Below are 22,586 nucleotides of genomic sequence, written 5' to 3'. Positions count from 1 at the left end.
GGTGCCCAAATTCCTTTTAGGAGGGCATTTTTAGACATTTGGATCCCAGACTTCTTCTCACGCTTTAGGGCCCCTAAAAAGCCAGGGCAGTATAAATACCCCACATGTGACCCCATTTTGGAAAGAAGACACCCCAAGGTATTCAATGAGGGGCATGGTGAGTTCATAGATTTTTTTTTTTTTTTTTTTTTGCATAAGTTAGCGGAAATTGATTTTTTTTTTTAGTTTTTTTCTCACAAACTCTCAATTTCCGCTAACTTGGGTAAAAAATTTAAAACTTTGATGGACTCAATATGCCCCTCAGCGAATACCTTGGGGTGTCTTCTTTCCAAAATGGGGTCATTTGTGGGGTGTTTGTACTGCCCTGGCATTTGGGGGTCTCCGCAATCATTACATGTATGGCCAGCATTAGGAGTTTCTGCTATTCTCCTTATATTGAGCATACAGGTAATGAAATTTTTTTTTTCCGTTCAGCCTCTGGGCTGAAAGAAAAAAATGAACGGCACAGATTATTTCATTCACATCGATCAATGTGGATGAAAAAATCTCTGCCCAAAAAAAAAAGAGGGGAAAGGCGTCTGCCAGGACATAGGAGCTCCGCCCAACATCCATACCCACTTAGCTCGTATGCCCTGGCAAACCCGATTTCTCCATTCACATCAATTGATGTGGATGAATAAATCATTGCAGGGATTTTTTTATTTATACAAAGTGTTTGCCAAAGTATATGAACACCGCCGCCTCCTCAGCTCCTATGCCTCGGCAAACGTATCTTTTAGTGCAGAGGAGAAATCTCGCCTTGCAGCGCCGCATACACTGACTTTTGTGTAATCTGACAGCAGCGCAATGCTTCTGTCAGAATGCACATCAGTGCTGCAGTTGCTTGATCGCTTAGTCCACCTAGAAGGCCAAAAAAAAAAAAAAGGCCGCAACTCAATAAATTTATTAACATTAACTTTTATAAACTTTTGAAACAGAGCAATAACTTTTTTGCTTACCGGTGATTTTTTTTTTTTTTTTTTTACCCTTATTGTACAAACCTCTCCTTCCCCATGGTACAATGTGCAAAGCGCAAATCGCCCAGAGATGTGGCGAAGTACATTATGCACTTTGTCCCAGGTGAAAGGAGAGGTTTGTGGCAGCTCTGTGTGAAAGGGCCCTAAGACCCCTGTGTGCCTGTCCTGTGTACACAATCCCTATGCTAATAGTGTACCTGAGTGTGGAACTTGCGGAAACACTCCCCTATGCATAGGGCAGGCTGGTCAGGACAGTCGGGACAAAAAAAGGTGGTGTCACGCCTTATTCCACCCCTGCTACAGACACGACATCTTTTTCTTGGGGAACGTTGAGTTGGGGTACCAGGATAGACAGACGGGAAGGGTCTGCCATGTAGCCGGCTCACTACATCAGGGCCTTGGGGCACGGACCCTCATGGCTACAGGATTTCCGAAATGATCTCTTCCTGGAATTTTAGGAAGGATCCTGTTCTCCCAGCCTTACTGTAGAGAACAAAACTATTGTACATCGCCAATTGGATCAAATAAACAGACACCTTCTTATACCAGCATCTGGTTCTGCGGAAAACTAAATAGGGAGCTAACATCTGGTCATTGAAGTCCACCCCTCCCATGTGAAGGTTATAGTCGTGGACAGAGAGGGGTTTCACAATGACTCCAGTTGCCCTTTCAATTTGTACATTGTCGTGTCTGCGTGAATGGTGGACAGAAGGTAAACGTCCCTCTTGTCCCTCCACTTCACCGCAAGCAGTTCTTGGTCACACAAGGCAGCCCTCTCCCCCCGTGCAAGTCTGGTACTAACGAGCCGTTGGGGGAAGCCCCGGCGACTAGGTCGCGCGGTGCCACAGCATTGAATTCCGACTATATGTAAGTGCTGAAAGAGGGCCACGCTTGAGTAAAAATTGTCCACGTATAAGTGGTACCCCTTGTGGAATAAGGGTGACACCAAGTCCCAGACAATCTTGCCACTGCTCCCCAGGTAGTCAGGACATCCGACCGGCTCCAGTTTTGAGTCTTTTCCCTCATAGACCCTAAAACGATATGTATAGCCTGTGGCCCTTTCACAGAGCTTATACAGTTTGACCTCATACCGGGCGCTCTTGCTGGGGATGTACTGTTTTATGCCAAGGTGCCCGGTAAAATGTACTAGGGACTCGTCTATGCAGATGTTTTGATTAGGGGTATACGCATCTGCAAATCTGGATGACAAATGGTCTATGAGGGGCCGAATTTTGTGGAGCCGGTCATAAGCAGGGTGGCCTCTTGGATGACAGGTGCTATTGTCAGCGAAATGCATAAAGCACATGATGACCTCAAAACGTGCCCTGGACATTGCAGCAGAGAACACGGGCATGTAATGTATTGGGTCTTTAGACCAATATGACCGCAATACATTTTTTTTAGTTAGACCCATGCTGAGGATAAGGCCCCAAAAATTTTTTAACTCTGAAACGGTGACTGGTTTCCACCGGAAGGGCTGGGCATAGTAGCTTTCCGGATTGGCGGTAATAAACTGTGTGGCGTAGCGGTTGGTTTCAGCCACAACTAGGTCATAGAGATCCACGGTGAAGAACAGCTCAAAAAACTGAAGGGCCGATCCTAAATGAGCCGTCTCCACGCTAACTCCAGACTGGGCGGTGAAAGGGGGCAATACGGGTGCGGCGGAATCAGGGGACTGCCAATTAGGATTTGCCAGCACCTCTGGGAGACTAAGGGTTCTACGGGCCTGTGAACGCGGTGGCTGCGACGGGGGAGTTATTGCACGTGCCACTGTACCAGCTGGAACTGCCCTTCTGGTGCTCGCCACTTCACCAGGGAATACGGCAGTGCTGGTAGAAGGTCCAGGGTGTGCTGCGCTGCTGGTGTATGCCGCACCATAAGCAAGATCAGCGCTAGCACCACTCTGCTGCAAATGAGGATCATCATGCGGGGTATGCAGAACTCTGACATGGGATCGGGTACGCCTGACCGTAGCAGGGACCTCAACCTCGTCATCTTCACTAGCGGTTAGAGTGCCACTGCTGTGTACAGGTTCATATTCTGAACTACTGGATTCAGCGGATAAGGCGTCCCCATCGCTTTCATCCATCACGGTCAGAATCCTGTAGGCCTCTTCAGCGGAATACCCCTTGTTTGACATTTTGGGTTCACTAAATTTAGGGGGTATTCCTCTGAGACTACCCGGGAAAAAGAGCAAACCTACCTAGTAAAAAGGAGTGCTTGCGAAGTAAAGCTGCGATCGCTAATAAAGATCCAAAAAGCTCAAAAGTGATCTTTTATAGCGGCGCAGCAATTTTACGGTGTTTTTGCAGTGATCAGAAAAAAAAAATTGTCACTGCGGTGGGGCGGACTGAACGCAAGTGTGCGCACAAGATCAGGCCTGATCGGGCGAACACTGCGTTTTTTTTGTAGAACCTAAGGTGACCCTAATGTACTTATATAGATCTGATTGCGATCAGCATTGATCACTTACAGATACTATATAGTACTAGTGCTGATTAGCGACATTGATGACGCTGATCAGCGACAAATCAGTGACTGCGGTGCGGTGGGCTGGGCGCTAAACTACCTAGCAAGTAGCTAACTACCTGGCAGGGATGAGGAACCCTTACAGGGGGGGGGGGGGGGGGGTGATCAATGACAGGGGGGTGGATAAGAGGGTGATCAGGGTAATCAGGGAGTCTAATATGGGTGATCAGGTGCTAAATAAGGGGTTAAATAAATAAATGACAGGGTAATATCTAATGTGTAGTGTGGTGATTTGGTGCTACTTACAGAGCTGCCTGTGTCCTCTAGTGGTCGATCCAAGCAAAAGGGACCACCAGGGGACCAGGCAGCAGTTATATCAGACGCTATTTTCAAAATAGCGTCTGACATAACCATTTTATTGGTCGATTCAAAAATCCACAGCCTGCCAGCCAATGATCGCGGCCGGCAGGCTGCAGATGAACTTGTGAACGTGCGCTCCCGTGAGCGCGCGTTCACAGGAAATCTCGGCTCACGCGAGATGACGTTAGTGTGACCTGGGAGCGCCGCAGCACTGACTCCTTTCGGCGTTAGTGTGACGGGAGGAGGTTAATGTTATTTATCCTTATGTGTCAAATCTGTTTTTATTGGTAAATAAAAGCATATACAAAGTACATACAGTGATAACAGTCTCCTTAAGGAAACCTATTGCAAAAGACAGACTAGACATCTTCACCATTAACACAATCAAGTATCAATTAGGCTTCTAGGGCTATGACCCGACACTACAGGCATGTGAAGACCTCCAATCTTATCGTAATTTCTGATATCTCTAAATGTACATATGGAATATCAGGTGAGTACATACAAATAGACACTAACAACACATATAACTAATAGAACATATTAGTCCTGTCGCCTATGATGTTGTCCAATGATTACTAATACCTTCCATCCACTGTGTCATATAACTCGTTCCCCAAGATAAATTATTGAGGTTCCGTCAAGACCCGGCTCAATTGGCAGCATATTCCCCCTTAACAGGATCGAGTTACTTGGGGCGTGTATGATGGGAACCTCACATCAGCTTACTTTCCTAATACCCGATCCTTGTCAATCTCCTCCATATCTATCTTCCTAGTGTACTTTATCCACGGATCCCAGACCTGCAAATATTTATCTCTTGTGTTATAAGTCCAACCCACTAATTCCTCCATTCTGCACATATCGCTCATTTTCTCATGCCACATCCTAAGGGACGGCGGGTCCTTATCTCTCCATTTCATAGGGACTAACAATTTTGCAGCTGCGATCATATGTGTGGGAAGACTCATTCTATTTGGTCTGAATCCAGTTAGGGGTAACCACAAAAGAACTAGTTCCGGGGTAAGTTTCAGGTCAACAGAACATATCTCGTTGATTAATTTTTCAATATCTCCCCAAAATGCCTTCAAACTCGGACAGAACCACCACAGGTGTGATATAGAACCTCTGTCCTTCCCGCACCTCCAACATGAATCATCGGATACCAAACCCATTTTGAATAACATCTCGGGGGTTCTATACCACCTAGTTAGAATTTTTAGGGAATTTTCCTGCGTCAGAATACATTTAGAAAATCCGTGTGAGTGTGACAAGATATAGTTTTTGTCCCTATCATCCAGTTTGCAATTCAGTTCTCTCTCCCATGCGCCAATGTACGTGGGAATACTTTTGAACTTATCTCTCTGTTATTTATCCTTATGTATTTGAATTACTGCAACTTTCATACCCCACCTCGGCTAAAAAATTGGAATATTTTCACTCTGCCGTGAAAAATGTAGTGCGACCTATGGTAATTATCATCTTTTGTAGTCCCTGAATGTGAGAAACATTCCAGAACAGTCACCTCTCCTGACATGTCTGTATTAGTAACTACTTACAATCTCCTTGTAATCATTCTGGAGAATCTATATTATTAATGCTAGAAGTTTATGTATGGGGCTAACAAACAGCTCAGCAGTGCCCCTGGTTGTGGGCCACTCAACCCATCACTGCATCGTATGAACACATCACAAAAGGGCAATTGTTAATTAGAACTGTCTGTTTTGATCTTTTACACACCTTTAAAATCTTATTTTCTTTTGCCGCAGCTCTGACTGCTTGCTTGTAATGCCTTGTTCACATTTCATTCAGTTGCTTCCTGTTTTTCTGTAACAGTTTTAATACATCTAGTGTAGATGCAGTAATACTATTAATGATGGGGGTGTTATACATTTAAATACGTTAAATTTAATCTGTAATACTTTTACCCATGTTGCCATTGTATTAGCATCCTTCTGAGTTTTGAGTATCTTGCCACGCTTTGTCTCATTGACAAAAATTGACATTTTTAATCCAATCTATAGTCATTAGAGTTATGCCTAACAGATCTTTACACCAGTACTGACTTATGCCCATAATGAGTGTGCATCCTTTTTTATGTTGACTGGTGCTTTAGAGCATAGCTATTGTCTGTCTGCAATGGAAAGCTGTTTCATGGGGTGTTTTTTGTTTTTTAAACCTATCCTGTGTCCAAACATTTTGCAAAATGGAGAATATTTATGTTGTATTTATTTCTATTGTTTTGTCTTCAAAAGGTTGGGAAAGGTGATAGCAAAAATGCAAAGAAGAAGAATAATAAAAAGACTAGTAAGAACAAGAGTAGTTTAAGTCGAGGGAGCAAGAAGAAGCCTGGAATGCCTAATGTTTCCAATGATTTATCTCAAAAACTTTATGCTACAATGGAAAAACATAAAGAGGTTGGTAGCTCATGAAACTGTCACAATCTGTGCTAATATAAAGGTAAAAATTATTTACCCATTACAAGGGGGTTATATCCTCTCACATTGGGGGCACATAGCTGGGGACCCGCACCTGTTCTTAAAATGGAGCACGAGAAGTGAAGGAAGGTGTACCATGCAATGCAGCCATCCTCCATTCATTCCTAATTGAGTGCTGAAAATAGCCAAGTGGCACACTCAGCTATTTCAGGCAGTTCCATTGAAATGAGTAGAGAGCACACCGCGCAATCACGTCCACTACTTCATTAACTTCTATGGGGCGGACGTAAATAGCAGTCAGTCCCTTAGAAGTGAATGGAAGGTGGCCGCACATGGCATGGTGCCCCCTCTTTCACTTTGTGGGCTCCATTCTAAAGATACGTGCGGGTTCCAGAGGTGGGACCTGCACCTATCAGTCATTGGGGGCATATCCTAGCGATATGCCCCCAATGTCAGAGATGATACAACCCCTTTAATTTTAAGAGGTATATTACCAAGTTATGTTAAACTGTCCGTTTCACTATTCATTTGCTAACATTTCACAATTTGAACTGTAATTATTTACTGTAAATACATAATTTTTTTTATTTTTTATATATAGGTATTTTTTGTTATCCGCTTGATTGCTGGACCTGCTGCCAACTCTCTTCCTCCAATCGTGGAACCAGATCCCCTAATCCCTTGTGATTTAATGGATGGACGGGATGCCTTTCTAACTTTGGCGAGGGACAAGCACCTGGAGTTCTCATCTTTGCGTAGAGCCAAATGGTCAACAATGTGCATGTTAGTTGAACTTCACACCCAAAGCCAGGACCGGTTTGTTTACACCTGCAATGAATGCAAGCATCACGTGGAGACACGATGGCACTGCACAGTTTGTGAAGTAAGTGTGCGTTATAATTTAGCAAGCCCTCAACAGAAAACTGCTTGTGCGAGATGCACTGTAAAATTGCATATCAATATGAACTGGATATAGAGAACTAAACTCTAGCATAATGTTTCTACAAGAAGTATAGCATTTGTTCATTTTAATTTATAGTCTAGTTTTGTCAGAATTCTTACACTTATTATCTGCACGTATTCTTTTCAAGATTATTCAGTGTTTTTAACTTTTTCTAACGACAGCTTTTTTTTCTTCATTTAGGATTACGACTTGTGCATTACTTGCTTTAACACAAAAACACATGAGCACAAAATGGAGAAGCTTGGACTTGGTTTGGATGATGAGAGTAACAACCAACAGGCAGCTGCATCACAAAGTCCTGGGGATTCTCGTCGACTAAGCATACAACGGTGCATCCAGTCTTTAGTTCACGCTTGCCAGTGCCGTAATGCAAACTGTTCTTTGCCATCATGTCAGAAGATGAAAAGGGTGGTTCAGCACACAAAGGGTTGTAAACGTAAGACAAATGGTGGGTGTCCAATTTGCAAGCAACTCATTGCTCTCTGTTGTTATCATGCTAAACACTGCCAAGAGAACAAGTGCCCTGTACCCTTCTGCCTCAATATCAAGCAGAAATTACGGCAGCAACAATTACAGCACAGACTTCAGCAAGCCCAAATGCTGCGGAGGCGTATGGCTAGCATGCAGAGAACAGGTGTAGTTGGCCCACAACAAGGGCTTCCCTCACCAAATTCTGCTGGCCCAACAACACCCACTGGACAGCAGCCGCCAACACCACAGACTCCTCAACCCCAGTCTCAACAGTCATCCCAACCACCGCCACCTAATAATATCCCTCCATATGGTATGGCACGTACTCAGTCCTCTAGTAGTATATCACAAGGCAAGGCAGCTGGACAAATTACTTCTCCCACACCACCTCAGGGTGGTTCAGTACAGCAGCCTGGTCCTCCTCCAGCTGCTGTGGAGATGGCCATGCAAATTCAGCGGGCAGCAGAGACTCAAAGGCAAATGGCAAAGACTCAAATTTTCCCTCGGCCCATGATGAACTCTCACCAAATTCAACCCATGCAGCCAATGGGAATAAACCCACAGCAAGGTCCACGAGGACCAAGTCTTATCGATTCTGGAATGAGTCCAGCAGGTATGCCACAGCCTCCACAGCAACCACAACCTCAATGGGTACAAACTAGCCTTGGCCAACCCCAAACAATGCAGCCAAACATGCACAGATCACCTGTTATGCCTGTGCAACAGGGGCAACCAATAAATATGCCTCCACAACCAGGTATGGGGCAGGTTCCTGGACCAAGCCAAGCTAAGCAAGGTTCCTTGCCACAAGCTGCACTTCAAAACCTTCTGCGTACTTTGCGGTCTCCCAGCTCACCAATGCAACAGCAGCAGGTGCTGAATATCCTACACTCTAATCCACAACTTTTGGCTGCTTTTATCAAACAGAGAGCAGCAAAATATGCCAGCAGCCAAGCACCACAAACTATTGGCAACATGACAGGAATGCCTTCCCAAGTTGTGCACCCCAGTGCAGGCATGCAGGGCTTAAATCCAATGCCGGCAGTAGGACAGCGTCCTACCATGTCCCAGCCACCTCAAACACCTCAGCAGCAGTCACCTCAGCAACCACCTCCTTCACAAACAGGTATAGCAGGAATGAATTCGCAAGGCCAACAGGTGAACATGAACCATGCTGGAATATCACCACAGTTTCGAGAGATGATTCTTAGACGTCAGCAAATGATGCAACAGCAGCAGCAACAAGGAGCTGGCCCTGGAATGGTTAACCATAGTCAGTTTCAGCAGCACCAGGTTATGGGTGGTTATGCACAACAGCAACAACGACTTCAGCACCATATGCAGATGCAACAAGGTAGCATTGGACAGATGAGCCAGGGAATGCCTGCAGATGCTGGTAATAGCTTGCAGACCTTCCAGCAACGCCTTTTGCACCAGCAGATTGGATCTCCAGCACAGCAGAATCCAATGAGTCCACAGCAACATATGTTGCCAGGTCCTTCCCAGTCACCCCACCTCCAAGGCCAGCAACTCCCCCCTTCATTAAGTAACCAAGTGCGTTCTCCACAGCCTGTTCCATCTCCACGTCCACAGTCCCAGCCCCCTCATTCTAGCCCATCTCCACGCATGCAGCCCCAGCCATCTCCTCATCATGTTTCTCCCCAGACAAGTTCTCCTCATCCGAGCATGGTAGGTGTTGGACAGGGGAACCCTATGGATCAAGGACACTATGGAAGCCCAGATCCCTCAGCTATGCTGTCTCAGATTGCTGGTCTTCATGGAGGGGGAATCTCTGACCTGGGTCTGAGTGCAGAGAACTCTGACCTTAATCCCAGCCTTTCACAGAATACACTAGACATCCACTAATTGTTGGGGACAGAAGGAAGTTGCACTTCCATCCTTCTTTACTTCAGCAAAGACTTTGTAAGAAATCCAGAAAAGAAAAACTTATTTTCTTCTCAGACTGACTTTTTATACTGAAGAACAGCTGTGTTTCTTTTTGTGGATTAGGGAGGGTGGGAAGGAAGGGCTTGTTGGGTTTTTTCAGATATTGATTTATCCATTATTTTTTTTATTTTTATTCAGAGACTGTGCTTTAGGGTTAAAAGAAAAGAGGCCCACGTAGAGTGGGGAGGGGCATATATTAATATTGTTATAATTATTACAAAGAATATATTTTCAGTGGCTGGGCCAGCCTCTTGATATCTTCCTGTTATGATGCAGAGTATTCCCTAGCTCCTGATCTTCTACACACCTAACATGATCTGTTTTTATGTTGTGAATTTTGGTTTGTCTTATATTTTCTTAAATTAATGAAAAAATGTTGACTGTTTTTATTTGGTGTTGGACGGTTTTTGTATAGCCATTATTTTTCTTGTTACCATCCTTGTCTCAGTTGTTGTCTTTAATCCACGTCAATTCTTTCACTGGCCACAAATTGCACTCTATACAGGGCTCACAATTTCCAGTTGCTGTGATTTTTTTTTTTTTTTTTTTTAAACATATTATAATATTTTGTATAAAATATTATATTATATTTGTCTCCCATTTAAAGGAATTATGAATCACAGTTGGAAGAGGCTACTTTTTATGGTCGGTTGCCCTTTTGCCAGGCATTGATTGTTTAAAATTGGTGAGATGGGACTGCTGTGCTGCAAACACAGAGGTTTTCAGAGGATGGTTTAATGTTGCTTTAAAACAGAAGATATATACATACATATAAATAAAATGATATATATAAATAACAAATAGCCCTACCCTTCTTTTCTGTGCTGGGAGCTGATTGGGTGCAAGGCATAAGAATAATGTACATTTCTGCCCTCTTGTCTTGTTTACCTTATCTTTTACAAAAGAAGCCCAGAAAATATTCTGTTAAGGCAAGTATTTGCAACCTAAATGGTGTTATGTATACATGTTTCAAAGGGGCATCAAGGAAATATATTTTGTTTATTTTACTATATTATTGTACCAGCCAGGTCAGATGTACTATATTTATTGGACTGTCGATTCTGGAAAAGGTTAATAGTTAAAAATCTTTTTTTTTTTTTTTTTTTTTTTTTTTTTTTTTTTTTTTTTACCCCATCCATATTACTGTAAAATCTGAGTAAAAGAGAACTAAGAATACCAGTGTTCACATGATGCTGGTCATGACTGTTCAATCCTTTATCCTTGAAAAATTTGTACATGGAGAAACAGGAAAGACTACTTTCCATGTCTCCCCCTCTTTCAGTAATGTGTGTTAAATGGTGTAAATCATGCAATGAACCGGGCTCTTCTAAATACAAAATTTAAATCACTGTACAAATTGTTGCATTTCATTTATTACTTATTGTTAAATAAACTGTGTGAGACAGATAATTGAGTAGTATTATTTCTACCTTGATGCATATACTGAATGTTTGTTGAGCATACTTTGTCCATATACACTTTAGAAAGCTTCATCACTCTATGGACCAGTCAGTAATTTTTTTTTTGTTGTTTTTTTTGTGTTGTCTTATTGTTTAGTCAGCGCAGACCACCAGCACTAAAAATCATAATTAAATCTTTTTTTTTTTTTTTTAAACCTTTATTTTTGTTATTGGCAATCAAGAAAATGCAGCATAACATTTACAGAAAGGTGGCAACAATGCCAAATGGTCAAGCAAGCATAAGACATTTTAAATAATATTGTCTGTTTGTGAGAGCTAACGGGAGGCAGAAAACCCAGTATTGTGAAGGTAGCCTATAAAGGAACACAAAACAAGCGTAGGTATGAAGCTAAATGATATAAAGGGAAGTTATGAATGTTTTCTTACGCCACTGGATCAGAGGTGACCATAATTTCAGATATGTCGTGAGAAAGAGTTTCCCACCTTGATAATTCTTCTAGCCTGCGTATTTCATGAACCTTATGAATCCATTTGCTTAAAGAGTGTGCCTGTTCTGACGACAAATATAAAGGGATAAGCTGTTTCGCTTCTGAGATTAAAGGGGCAGGTAATGAAAATCTACCATGGGGCAGTGGTGGTCTGGTAGATTGAGAAGTGCTAATGAAGGTGAAACGGGAAGCAGGTCTGATTAATGACTGTTGATACTGCGTTCCAATAGGGAACTATCGTGGGGCACGTCCATCAAATGTGAAATGTGCATGCTTGTGCTTTGTCACCGCCAATATTCTGTGGGCAGGGAGGGATCCATTTTATGGAGTATATCTGGAGTTCCGTACTATTTCATAATCAACTTATAGGAATTCTCCTGAATAGGTACACAATATGGAAAGCCATAGGAATGCCTGAGGATCCCAGAGACATTGCCTTCAGAAAATACTATCCCTAGGTCTGTCTCCCCCTGTTGAATAAAGTAAAGTATTGGTGGAGCCTTCAGCTCCAGGATTTTGTTGTAAATGAGAGAAACTAGTCTTCTCGGGTCCGGGGGCTTTATTAACCGTTACCGGACCGCCTAACGCACGGATGCGTCCTGGGGGCGGTCGATTCATTCCTCCTGGACGCATTCGTGTGTCATCTCGCAAGAGGCGAGATTTCCTGTGAACGCGCGCACACAGGCGCGCGCGTTCACAGGAACGGAAGGTAAGAGACTGGATCTACAGTCTGCCAGCGGAGATCGTTCGCTGGCAGGCTGTGGATGCGTTTTTTTTTAACCCATAACAGGTATATTAGATGCTGTTTTGATAACAGCGTCTAATATACCTGGTCCTCTGGTGGTCCCTTTTGCTTGGATCGACCACCAGAGGACACAGGTAGCTCTGTAAAGTAGCACCAACCACCACTACACTACACCCCCCCCCCCCCCCCCCGTCACTTATTAACCCCTAATGAACCCCTGATCACCTTCCTGTCATTGATCACCCCCGTGTAAGGCTCCATTCAGACGCCCGTATGTGTTTTGCGGATCCACGCATCCATGGATCGGATCCGCAAAACACATATGGACATCTGAATGGAGCCTTACAGGGGGGTGATCAATGACAGGGGGGTGATCACCCCATATACACTCCCTGATCACCCCCTGTCATTGATCACCCCCCTGTAAGGCTCCATTCAGACGCCCGTATGTGTTTTGCGGATCCACGCATCCATGGATCGGATCCGCAAAACAGACGGACGTCTGAATGGAGCCTTACAGGGGGGTGATCAATGACAGGGGGGTGATTACCCCATATAGACTCCCTGATCACCCCCCTGTCATTGATCACCCCCCTGTAAGGCTCCATTCAGACATATTTTTGGCACACGTTAGCAGAAAGATTTTTTTTTTATATATATAATTTTTTTTTTTTCCTTACAAAGTCTCATATTCCACTAACTTGTGACAAAAAATAAAAACTTCCATGAACTCACTATGCCAATCATGAAATACCTTGGGGTGTCTTCTTTCCAAAATGGGGTCACTTGCGGGGTAGTTATACTGCCCTGGCATTTTAGGGGCCCCAAATGCGTGCAAAGTAGTTTGAAATCAAAATCTGTAAAAAATGCCCTGTGAAATCCGAAAAGTGCTCTTTGGAATGTGGGCCCCTTTGCCCACCTTCGCTGCAAAAAAGTATCACGCATCTGGTATCGCCGTACTCGGGAGAAGTTGGGGAATGTGTTTTGGGGTGTCATTTTACATATACCCATGCTGGGTGAGAGAAATATCTCGGCAAAAGACAACTTTTCCCTTTTTTTTTTTTTTTTTTCAAGTTGGCATTTGACCAAGATATTTCTCTCACCCAGCATGGGTATATGTAAATGACACCCCAAAACACATTCCCCAACTTTTCCTGAGTACGGCGATACCACATGTGACACTTTTTTGCAGCCTAGGTGGGCAAAGGAACCCACATTCCAAAGAGCACCTTTCGTATTTCACCGGCCATTTTTTACAGATTTTAATTTCAAACTACTTTGCACGCATTTGGGCCCCTAAAATGCCAGGGTAGTATAACTACCCCACAAGTGACCCCATTTTGGAGAGACACCCCAAGGTATTTCATGATGGGCATAGTGAGTTCATGGAAGTTTTTATTTTTTGTCACAAGTTAGTGGAATATGAGACTTTGTAAGGAAAAAAAAAATTCATCATTTTCCGCTAACTTGTGACAAAAAAAAAGTTCTATGAACTCACTATGCCCATCAGCGAATACCTTAGGGTGTCTACTTTGCGAAATGGGGTTATTTGTGGGGTTTTTCTACTGTCTGGGCATTGTAGAACCTCAGGAAACATGACAGGTGCTCAAAGTCAGAGCTGCTTCAAAAAGCGGAAATTCACATTTTTGTACCATAGTTTGTAAACGCTATAACTTTTACCCAAACCATTTTTTTTTTTTTACCCAAACATTTTTTTTTTTATCGAAGACATATAGAACAATAAATTTAGAGAAAAATTTATATATAGATGTTTTTTTAGAAAAATTTTACAACTGAAAGTGAAAAATGACTTTTTTTTTTTTTTTGCAAACATTTAGTTTAATTTCTATTAATAACAAAAAAAGTAAAAATGTCAGCAGCAATGAAATACCACCAAATGAAATCTCTATTAGTGAGAAGAAAAGGAGGTAAAATTCATTTGGGTGGTAAGTTGCATGACCGAGCAATAAACGGTGAAAGTAGTGTAGTGCAGAATTGTAAAAAGTGGTCTGGTCATTAAGGGTGTTTAAGCTAGGGGGGCTGAAGTGGTTAATTCCTTCATACCAAGAAGGTACATGGTTACTTTGAGAATAGCAAGATATTGCTGACAGAACATACAGAAATGAGAGAAGTGGATGGGGATCCAGTTAGAGATCCTGAATGATGTCTGTCCGCATGGAAGGTACAATATTCCCTTTCAGGAGGTCCTCCACTGCTTGATTGCCAAACACTGCCTAAATACCTAGATTATCTACATAATTCTTATGGAGGAAATAAGACGTATGGGCATAAAAGGAGAGGGAGCGCAAGGTAGATTTATGAGGGAGGACAGATTAGTCCAAGTGGTGAGAACTGCTCTGTATGGTGGGGGTTATCATGAGGCCTGGCTGAGCAGAGGGGAGGGGGACACTCCACAGGTTGGCATAATCGGTAGGAGAGAGAATCCCACTAGCAATTTGGCAACCTAACTTAGAGGTGCAGGGATTTATAAGTTCTGAGTGAAGTCTCAATTGGATAGCCTTATAATATGTTGACATGTGGCAGCCTGAAACCTCCTTTGTGTTTAGGCAGTACCAGTGTAGTGAGGAACTAATAGATCTTATCAGATAAAGGTACATTCCTTGTCAGACTCCTCTCCTGCTCCCCTCCAATTCTTAACTAACTGTAAGGGCTGTATTACACCAACATATTCTCTGACAACTAATCTGACCAGTCATTGGTCAGATGGCCGTTTACACACACATCTTGTTATACTCGCCAACTATTAGTCTGATTGGACAGAAACTGGTCAGATAATCTGTTGATGTAATACAGCCCTAAGTTCACTGCTCAGATCTTTCTTCCTTGAATTTGGACTGCCTGGTCACTGAAGGATCAGAATACATAAATCTATGAAGAGGGGAGGACAAGCAAGGGGCTGCTAGAGACGGGGACTGCTGCTGGTTTGTAATTTACTGTCTAAGGCCTATTTCGCATAAGCTCAGTCTGGGAAACTCTGTGCGACAGCTGTGTTTCCCAGAGTGAACACTCCTCCTGTGATGTGAACTTAAAGCATCATAATGATTTTATGTTCTGAGTTCCTGCCTGACTGCGGATCTACTGGGCTATACTGACAGCATTGAGTACAGTACAGAAGACCCACAATCGGCCAGGAACACACTGCATCATAAAGCCTCATGATGATGTGAGCTCACATCAGAGGAGCAGTATTCATTCTGTAAAATACAGCAGGTTTTGCGCACTGAATTACACTTGTATGAAATTTGCTTAAAGGGGTTGTCTGCTATTTTTATACTGATGAACTATCCTCAGCTGTTTGAAGAGAAGGCAGCGCTTGTACGAGGGCTGCTTTCTCTTCATTGATTACCTGCTCGCCATTGCAACTGCAGCAGTGATCAGGTGTAATTAGAAGTATGGCGTCTCCATTCACTTCTATGGGACGGGTCAGGTGTATTCACTTGAACAGGAAGTGAATGGGACGCCATACTTGTAATTACACCTGCTCACCGTTGCAGTTGTGACGATAAGCAGGAAAAGAATGAGGATAAAACAGTATAACATAGTAACATATTAACATGGTATACAGGACCGAAAGACATTTGTCCACCCAGTTTTGCTTGTTATCCTACAGGCAAAAAAAAGAAAAACTGAGGTGCAAGCCAATTTTCCCCACTTAAGGGGGAAAAAAATTCCTTCCCGATTCCAATCACGCAATCGGAATAACTCCCTCTCTAGTAGCTATAGCCTGTAATATTACACTCCAGAAATACATCCAGGCCCCTCTTGAATTCTTTTATTGTACTCGCCACCACCTCAGGCAGAGAGTTCCATAGTCTCACTGCTCTTACCATAAAGAATCTTCTATGTTTGTGTACAAACCTTTCCTCTAGATGCAGAGGATGTCCCCTTGTCACAGTCCTCGGGATAAATAGATTATGGGAGAGATCTCTGTACTGTCCCCTCATATTTATACATAGTAATTAGATAGATATCCCCTCAGTCGTCTTTTTTTTTCTAAAGTGAATAATAACCCTAATGTTGAGATTCTTTCAGAGTACTGTAGTTGCCCCATTCCTGTTATTACTTTAGTTGCCCTCCACTGAACACTCTCCAGCTCTGCTATGTCTGCCTTGTTCACTGGAGCCCAGAACTGTACACAGTACTCCATGTGTGGTCTGACTAGTGATTTGTAAAGTGGTAGGACTATGTTCTCATCACGGGCAGCAGCTGCCTGACACTTGTTTTTACTGCTTAGTTTGCTGTTTATTAAAATTCCTAGGTCCTTTTCCATGTCAGTGTAAGGCCTCATGCACACAACAGTTTTTTTTCACGGCCCGCAAAAACGGGGTCCGTGATCCGTGACCGTTTTTCCGTCCGTGGGTCTTCCTTGATTTTTGGAGGATCCACGGACATGAAAAAAAAGTCATTTTGGTGTCCGCCTGGCCGTGCGGAGCCAAACGGATCCGTCCTGAATTACAATGCAAGTCAATGGGGACGGATCCGTTTGATGTTGACACAATATGGTGCCATTTCAAACGGATCCGTCCCCATTGACTTTCAATGTAAAGTCTGGAGTTCTGTTATACCATCGGATTGGAGTTTTCTCCAATCCGATGGTATATTTTAACTTGTAGCGTCCCCATCACCATGGGAACGCCTCTGTTAGAATATACTGTCGGATATGAGCTACATCGTGAAACTCATTTCCGACAGTATATTCTAACACAGAGGCGTTCCATGGTGATGGAGACGCTTCAGGTTAGAATATACAAAAAAACTGTGTACATGACTGTCCCCTGCTGCCTGGCAGGTGCTGCCAGGCAGCAGGGGGCAGACCCCCCCCCCCCTGTTTTTAACTCATTGGTGGCCAGTGGGCCCCCCCTCCCCTGTTGTTAACTCGTTGGTGGCCAGTGTGCGCACCCCCCTCCCTCCCTCCCTCTATTGTAATAATAGCATTGGGGCCAGTGTGCGCGCCCCCCCAACCCCCCCCCCCCCCTCCCTCCCTCTATTGTAATAATAGCATTGGGGCCAGTGTGCCCCCCCCCCCGATCATCGGTGCCAGCGGAGTAGAAGATTCATACTTACCTGGCTGCTGCGATCTGTGTCCGGCCGGGAGCTCCTCCTACTGGTAAGTGACAGGTCTGTGCGGCGCATTGCTGTCACTTACCAGTAGGAGGAGCTCCCGGCCGGACGCAGACATCCCAGCAGCCAGGTAAGTATGAAAATCTTCTACTCCGCTGCCACCGATGATCGGGGGGGGGGGGGGGGTGCGCACACTGGCCCCAATGCTATTATTACAATAGAGGGAGGGAGGGGGGGGGGGGTTGGGGGGGTGCGCACACTGGCCCCAATGTATTAAAACAATAGAGGGAGGGAGGGGGGGGGTTGGGGGGGCGCGCACCATGGGAACGCCTCTGTGTTAGAATATACTGTCGGATCTGAGTTTTCACGAAGTGAAAACTCGGCTCTGAAAAAGCTTTTATGCAGATGGATCTTCGGATCCGTCTGTATGAAACTAAAACCTACGGCCACGGATCACGGACACGGATGCCAATCTTGTGTGCATCCGTGTTCTTTCACGGACCCATTGACTTGAATGGGCCCGTGAACCGTTGGCCGTGAAAAAAATAGGACAGGTCATATTTTTTTCACGGCCAGGAAACACGGCTCACGGATGCGGCTGCCAAACGGTGCATTTTCCGATTTTTCCACGGACCCATTGAAAGTCAATGGGTCCGTGAAAAAAAACGGAAAACGGCACAACTGCCACGGATGCACACAACGGTCGTGTGCATGAGGCCTTACCCAGTGTTTTACCATTTAGTATGTACGGGTGATTTGCATTATTCCTTCCCATGTGCATAACCTTACATTTGTCAGTGTTGAACCTCTTTTCTCGCCCATTCCATTGGGGGACACAGACCATGGGTATAGCTTAGGCCATTTCTAGGAGGAGACACTATGCTAATAAGAGAAACAGCTCCTCCTCCACTGGCTATACCCTCATGCTCCAACAGGAGGACCCCAGTTTTAGCTTGGTGTCGGATAAGGAGGTGACACGACTGCAGGATTGTCCCTGTAGTTTTTTTCTACTCCTGTTTTTTTTTTTTTTTTTTTTCTCATCAGAGGGCGCATGGTGCATCCCTGGTCTCTCAGTGGAGCGAGCGCAGGGGTCAAATGGACGTCCCCGGCTACCTCCATTTCCCCCCAGAAGATAAGTGGAACCGGGCTCGACCTGCAGCTCCGGCAGCCTACCAGATTCCAGGGTCACCTACTCCTACCCTCTATCCAGATCACTGCCACTCCTTGTGCCAGTTGACTGAAGAGGTGAACCCTATTGGTCTGGAGCAGAGGGTGAAGACTGCAGGACGCAGATAAGTACATGCGGCTCTCCTGCAACGCCACCTCCCCCCACCGTGCTCCCTGTATGACACGGATTCTTTTTTTGGTCTTCCACAAGGATAAGGTGGTACTGCAACCAGTCCCTTCTTTTTTTGCCCAAGGTGGTCTCTGCCTTCCACCTTAATGAGGACATAGTCCTGCCCTCGTTTTGCCCCTCCCCGGCGAACCCCAAGGAGCGTGCTCTCTATTCTCCTAGATGTCTGTGCTTTGCGGGTGTACCTGTCGGTTACTGCCCTCTTTCGCCGCTCAGACTCCCCTTTCGTGGTTCCAGATGGGCCTCGTAAGGGTCTGGCGGCCTCCAAGGTTCGGTCGACTATTGCTATGGCCTATTTGTCCTGGGGTAGGGTTCCCCCAGCTGGGGTTACCGCGCACTCCACCAGGGCTTCCTGGGCTAGGTGCAATCGAGCCTCTGCATCACAGCTTTGTAAGGCGGCCACCTGGTCGTCCTTACATACCTTTACAAAGTTTTACCAGCTGCACTCTGTGGCTTCGGCTGATGCTGCCCTCGGGCGCAAGGTATTGCAGGCTGTGGTTCCTGTTTAACCATTGGATGTTTTCCCTCTGGAGGTGCTGGTCGTCCCACCCCATGGACTGCTCTAGGACATCCCATGGTCTGTGTACCCCAATGGAATGGGCGAGAAAATGAGATTGTTTGTAAAAACTCACCTGTAAAATCTTTTTCTCATCTTTTCCATTGGGGGACACAGCTCCCACCCATTCTTGTCTGTTGCAGGAGAGGTTGGTTCAATTCTGTTGGGACCTTGTGGTTAACGGCCCGATGGCAGTATTCCTCGGTTCTGTTTTTCTTTGTTAATATTTTTGGGTCTCCTCCTACTGCTTTTGCATGCACTGAGGTCCTCCTGTTGGAGCATGGGGGTATAGCCACTGGAGGAGGAGCTGGTTTTCTTTGCATAGTGTCTCCTCCTAGTAATGGCCTAAGCTATACCCATGGTCTGTGTCCCCCAATGGAAAAGACGAGAAAAAGATTTTATAGGTGAGTTTCACAAAAAATCTCCTTTTTGCCACTTCTTTGCCCAAGCCTCTAATCTATACACATCCATCTGTAGCTGTATATTGTCCTCTTCAGTGTTAATTACTTTACAGTTTAGTGTCATCTGCAAAAATTTATATTTTACTGTGCAATCCTTCTACAAGATCATTAATAAATATATTGAAGAGAATAGGGCACAATTCTGACCCCTGAGGTACTCCGCTAGTGAGTGACCCAATCTGAGTGTGTACCATTAATAACCACCCTGTCTGTTTTCGATCATTGAGCCAGTTACTTACCCACATACAGATGTTTTCTCCCACTCCGAGCATTCTCATTTTATATACTATCCTTTTGTGTGGTACAGTGTCAAATGATTTGGAGAAGTCCAGGTATACAACATCCATTGATTCATCACTGTCAAGTCAATAAATTGCCTCCTCATAGAAACTGATTAAATTAGTTTGATATGACCGATCCCTCATGAAGCCATGCTGATGTTATTTGCTTGTTTTTCATTGAGATCCTCCAAGATAGCATCTCTTAGAAAACCTTCAAAAAGTTTACCCACAACAGATATTAAACTTATCAGCCTATAATTTCCGGGGTCTGTTTTTGCACCCTTTTTGAATATTGGCACCACATTTGCTATGCGCCAATCCTGTGGAAAACTCCGTCAGTATAGTCTGTAAATATCAGAAATAAGGGTCTGGCTATGACATTACTAAATTCTCTTAGGATACAGGGGTGTATGCAATCTGGTCCTGGCGATTTGTCTATTTTAAAGAGGACCTGTCACTCGTATACAAACTAAAAACGAACTATACCTGTGGGCAGACCGGCGCCCCCTGCACTTACTAGTATGCCTGGGCGGCGCTCCGTTCGCCCGGAATAGGCTCCGGTGTCTCAGCTCCGTCTGTTGTATTGGACTGATTTTTTTGTAGGAGGCGTGTCCCTTGCTGCAGCACTGGCCAATCGCAGAGCACAGCTCATAGCCAGTCTATGAGCTGTGTGCTGCGATTGGCCAGCACTGCAGCAAGGGACACGCCTCCTACAAAAAATCAGTTCAATACAACAGACGGAGCTGAGACACCGGAGCCTATACCGGGCGAACGGAGCGCCGCCCAGGCATACTAGTAAGTGCAGGGGGACCCCTGGGTGCCGCTCTGCCCACAGGTATAGTTAGTTTTTAGTTTGTATAAGAGTGAAAGGTTCTCTTTAATCTTAAGTCACTGTTGTACTTCTTCCTGCGTCAGACAGGGCACTTTTAATTTACTTTTACATTCTGCGTTTCATCTGACAGTTTATTTTCCTCAGTGAATACAGTGGAGAAAAAAATATTTAATAGCTTTTTGCTTTCTCGTCGCTCTCTGCAACTTTCCCCTCATTTCTCTGTAGAGGGCAGACACCTTCAGATTTACTTTTTACTATTTATATAATTGAAGAACATTTTAGGGTTAGTTTTGCTCTCTTTGACAATTAATCTGTCTCTAGTTTGGCGGCTTTTATTAGTTTTTAGTTTTTTTTCTTATAGTTTTTCAGTGCTTCCTCGCTACCCTCCTGTTTTAGTGATTTAAATGCTTTCTTTTTGTCATTTATTGCTTTCTTTACAGTTCTAATTATCCACATTGGTTTCTTCTTGTTCCTTAACCTTTTATTCATATAAAGTATGTACCTCTCACAATTGGATTTTAGGATGCTTTTAAAAATATCCCATTTTGTGGCTGTATTTTTGAGGGCTTTGTCCCAGTTAGGCCTATGGCCTCTCTTAGTTGGCTAAATTTAGCTTTTTTGAAGTTTGGTATTTTTGTTCTTCCCTGTAGAAACGCTTGTTTGAAGGATAGTTGAAGGTTATTACTTCGTGGTCACTATTTCCCAGGTGTCCCCCAACCAATTCTAAATGCAAAAACTGCTTAAAAATGCTGGGTACAAGTCACTGCAGAAACACTGTACTTGAGATGCTACTTACATACAGAATTGTCTAGGGTGGAAACTGGTACATGGCACATGGATTCTCTCTGGTGTCATTTGAATTTGGTAGTACACTGCCCCATTGGGCTTCTCAAAACGTGGTTTTACTTAGAATAGTTTCATTACTTTATTCACATTCTGCTACTGTGGCATGCAGTCTGTTTCCATATGAAGGAAATAATTGGGATAATTTATTTTGACCCAGTAGTAGACCCATGGTGGTTTCTTATGCAGTATGAGTTGTAGGCTTTTTAGGAACCATGTTGTTGTTGTGTGTGTATAGTGTATTAAATGTTTAATTTTAGGTGGAAAGATTAAAAAAAAATCTGCAATTGTAACATTATTTTGTCGGATTTATTTTCTGTGTTCCCTGTGTGGTGATAAAGATGCCCCTAATCAGGGCTGATCACGTTTGCTCTACTGCTCCAAATTAGTAACCCAAGGGTTTGACGTGCACGGAAGAAAAAAACTGACACACACTGGGGTCAAACCAAATTCTCATTTATTACAGGAAGTACAGCAGTTTATAAAGTCATCAGAGGGGCATTCCCCTGAGGCATGTGGCATTGTTACATTGGCTAACATATCAAAATAAGAAAAGAGAACACTTAGCATCTGCCCATTGTTTTACTAACTGTGGTATGTGAACTATGTAAATATCTAGCTATAGGTGCCATCTTGTAATGGAGTTCTCAAACAGCAGAAAAAGCATATATGATGTAGCAAGGATGCATGTTCTTTTGGGTAGGATGGGACCTTTGTGCTCTAGAGAAGATAAGGTGTTAGAGCTAAAGTATGTGGGAGCTTTTTTAGCTAAATTAATGTATGTAGTCCACATCTCTATCAGTCCCCCGTTGAACCTCCTCCTTTCCCTAACGAAAGCCTAGCACATCTGTCCCCATG

At 44.0% G+C, this 22,586-nt stretch overlaps 1 protein-coding gene across 2 annotated transcripts in view; it reads left to right on the top strand.

Annotated features, from left to right (window-relative positions):
* EP300 (E1A binding protein p300) overlaps positions 1-10,799 on the top strand; it is a 248,573-nt gene extending 237,774 nt beyond the window's left edge. For both annotated transcript variants that reach the window (XM_044302316.1, XM_044302317.1), the window contains 3 exons: positions 6,101-6,262; positions 6,885-7,166; positions 7,428-10,799. In XM_044302316.1, coding sequence (XP_044158251.1) covers positions 6,101-6,262; positions 6,885-7,166; positions 7,428-9,584 — 2,601 coding nt within the window. In that variant the 3' untranslated portion in view covers positions 9,585-10,799. The remainder of the gene's footprint in view (positions 1-6,100; positions 6,263-6,884; positions 7,167-7,427) is intronic.
* The last annotated feature ends 11,787 nt before the right edge of the window (positions 10,800-22,586 follow it).

The sequence above is a fragment of the Bufo gargarizans genome, chromosome 7 (genome assembly GCF_014858855.1).
Source record: "Bufo gargarizans isolate SCDJY-AF-19 chromosome 7, ASM1485885v1, whole genome shotgun sequence".
Lineage (NCBI taxonomy): Eukaryota > Metazoa > Chordata > Amphibia > Anura > Bufonidae > Bufo > Bufo gargarizans.
This window is presented reverse-complemented; position numbering and strand designations above follow the sequence as displayed.